The sequence below is a fragment of the Lactuca serriola genome, chromosome 2 (genome assembly GCF_051521515.1).
Source record: "Lactuca serriola cultivar US96UC23 chromosome 2, Lser_US96UC23_V15, whole genome shotgun sequence".
Classification (NCBI taxonomy): Eukaryota; Viridiplantae; Streptophyta; class Magnoliopsida; order Asterales; family Asteraceae; genus Lactuca; species Lactuca serriola.
The window spans coordinates 57,887,248-57,890,433 of record NC_136409.1 but is presented as its reverse complement, the minus strand read 5'-3'; the positions used below and the strand labels follow the sequence as shown (position 1 = coordinate 57,890,433).

Below are 3,186 nucleotides of genomic sequence, written 5' to 3'. Positions count from 1 at the left end.
AACAAAACAATATATAAGTTAGAGTTAGGTCAAAGCATCATAACTAATCCAATTCCAAACACATTGAAAAATAAAAATAAATAAAGATTATTGCAATAGATGCAGGAATCTTGATTCTTGGCCTGCAAACTACATAAAATCAGAAATGAAGACAAAGTGGAGCTTTAATCTTACCTTGAAAACAAATCAAAAATCAAGAATATACCATTCAAACCCAAGCCTAACAAGAATAAGTGACATGAACTCCCAAAATTTTATTGGTTCCATATTCGTTATAAAGTAAGCCTGGAAATTTAAAAAATAATAAAAACTCCATATATTATATTGTCTCAAGTAAAATTGAAAACGTTTATTTAAATTACCTCTCCTGCAGCTCTCTTTGAGGCAGATCCATCTGAAGCTAGAGCTCTTTCAGCACATACATGAGCATGTGCAACATTCTCAACATATGTGAAATCATACATGTTTGTTCCATCCCCTATAATAAACTGGTAATCCAAAAATCAACCAAAGAATGTAAAAATTAAAATCAGTTTCAATTAAATAGAGACTCATTAAAAACTTATATAATCGAATTTCAGATTACCTTTGATTTCCCTGCCCTCGCTGCAGCTAAAGATGGAACAAGCAACTTATCACCAGGGCCAAAATATTATTGGATAGTCAGCCTTTGAATATTATTAGTGGTGTTGTAGATAAGATCTTGACACTTTCTCCAATCCACCAGGCCACCACGAAAGAAAAGATTAAGAGAGTGGAAACAAAGTTGAATTAGAAAATACGAAAATATATCAAAAAGTGGAAAACAAAGAGAAAAGGGGGGATCTTTATATAAGAACAATCCATTTCATGTTACTTGCTTTGCTTTATATAAAAACAAAGAGAAAAGGGGGGATCTTTATATAAAGCTCCAATGTTTTGCTGAAGGTTTTCAATTTTAGTGGTTCCTGGTATGGGCACAACATCTTTCCCCTGGTGGTGAACCCACGCCAATGCTAGTTGTGATGGAGTGCACCCTTTCTTTACTGCAATCGCACTAACTCGTTCGTACAACATTTTATTATTCTCAAGATTCTCAGGTAGGAACCTTGGTAGATTCTACAAAAAGAGCAAGTATATATATATATATATATATATATATATATATATATATATATATATATATATATAACACAAGCTCGAACTCAGTTTAATGATTTTATATTATAATTGATAAAGAATCTGATTCAATTTGTTTTATGCAGACCTGATGAAAATCGCCCTCTGCCAAATTCTCAGCCATCTTTGAATCCTTTTATTAGTTTATCAATTCATGATCAAAACAACAAGATTCCAACACTCCACCAATCAGCAGCCTTGTAATGGCCTTTACCAAGAATAATTTCAGGTGACATGTATTCTACTGTTCCACATAAAGAATTTGATCTTGCATTTTCATCAAACTCTTTTGCTAGCCCAAAATCCGTAAGCAATGCCTAAATAAATAAACTCACATGTTTAATAAAAGAACTGTGTGTGTTTGTGAGAGAGAAAACAAAAAAAAGTACATGTCCATCCACATCAAGTAGTATATTTTCAGGCTTAAGATCCCTATGCATTATCCCATTTGCATGAAGGTGAGAAACAGCTGAAACAATCTCTGCAGCATAAATACGTGCCAAATCCTCTCTGAAACAATCATAATCATAAATTCTTAATCAGTTTATTTTATTTTTAAAGTAACAAAAACAAATAAATAAATAAATAAATAAAACTCACCGAAACAGTCCATGATGATATAGCTGGAAAAAAAGATGTCCACCATTCACAAAGTCCAAAACGAGGTAAAGTCGATATTTTGTCTGAAGATTAAAAGAGTGAGCATAGACAGATACAAAAAGGGTAGTTTTGGAATTTAGAAAAAAAAGTACCTGGAAAGAGTAACGAAGCTGGACAATAAAGGGATGAACAATCTTTGTCAAGATATCTCTCTCTGCTTTCATATACTCAACATGATTTTTCTCCACAATCTTATCTTTTCTCACAACTTTCATTGCATATATTTCCAAACTATCTCTCTTTCTCACTTGATACACTTTACCAAAAGCCCCTTGCCCCACAACTTTCATGACTTCAAAATCTTCAAGCCCTATGGTTTTCACCTTACAACCATTTTCAGAATCTTCTTCTTCAATCTCTTTATCTATCACATCACTGAAATCCTCCAGTGATTCATCCGTTTCACATAAGGTTAACTTCCTTAGATTCAGCAAGTGGCTTACACATGGCGTGGGACCCACTAAAGAATGTGAACGGCTGTAAATGACCATAGGGTCATCGCTTGGAATTTCAGAATTGCCAGCTGGCAGTGGGAGAGGACCAAATGTATCAGAAAAGTCCAATTCAAGAGTATCTGATGTTTCATTGGGAGGGTTTTTTGGGAATTGGAAATAGTTCTTGGAGGATTTGAATGGCTTGTTTTCAATTAAAGCAGTTAATTGAGAAGAAACCATTGTGGAAATTGGAAAACAATTGGAAAACAGAAAGGAGTGTTTTGTTCGCGTTTGTATTAGTATTACAGACTATGGATGGAAAGATACTAAGATTCGAGCTGATGAAAGGCTTCTACCAATGGCTTTAATTAGAAGGAAGTTCAAGTAAACAATTGGATTTTCAAAGAAATTTGAGAGAATGTTGATTTATGTGTGTGTTGGAATCACCAAAAAAGATTCATGGAAAGCATTAAATCTAAGAAAGAATACGACCTGTGAGGTTCAAGAAAACCCCATCCATTTACCTTCAATCACCAAAGACCACCACTTCTTCATTCTTCTTCCTTCGATCTGTCCAAACCCCAAAGGTCCTCCGATTTCTACCGATGACGGAGTCTAAGAAGCCAAGGAAGGCTCACCGGGAACCAATAATTTCCTCCTCCTCCTCATGAATAGATCGATCATCTTGATCTACCAGTCGTTACTTTCCCTACTCCATCGGACTAGTTGAGTCCCCTCCCTACATGTAATCTGCTGGCGACATGGAAGAACAGCCAAGGAGACCGCCGGAGCACCTCCCCCCGCCCCCCCAAGCTGTGGCAGACAAGAGAAGAGTCGCTGCTTCTCCCTTCTCCTTTTGTCAAATCGATCCCGCACCAGAGGTGCTTCCCCTTTCTCGATTGATTTCCATTATCGAGTCACCATGGCTGCTTGC

General features: G+C 36.0%; 1 protein-coding gene and 1 long non-coding RNA gene across 2 annotated transcripts; both read right to left on the bottom strand.

Annotated features, from left to right (window-relative positions):
* Nucleotides 1-223: 223 nt before the first annotated feature.
* On the bottom strand, nucleotides 224-632 carry LOC145090310 (uncharacterized). The gene is made up of 3 exons (XR_013701486.1): nucleotides 587-632; nucleotides 363-488; nucleotides 224-285 (listed from the first exon to the last, which is right to left on the bottom strand). It is a non-coding gene; the product is annotated as an uncharacterized LOC145090310 (long non-coding RNA).
* A 684-nt stretch (nucleotides 633-1,316) lies between these two features.
* Nucleotides 1,317-2,492, bottom strand: LOC145089255 (serine/threonine-protein kinase AtPK2/AtPK19-like). Its single transcript, XM_079027715.1, has 4 exons — nucleotides 1,911-2,492; nucleotides 1,759-1,841; nucleotides 1,548-1,668; nucleotides 1,317-1,475 (listed from the first exon to the last, which is right to left on the bottom strand). Exons 1-4 carry the CDS (start codon nucleotides 2,490-2,492, stop codon nucleotides 1,317-1,319), a joined length of 945 nt encoding a protein of 314 aa, XP_078883841.1.
* Between the last annotated feature and the right edge of the window lie 694 nt (nucleotides 2,493-3,186).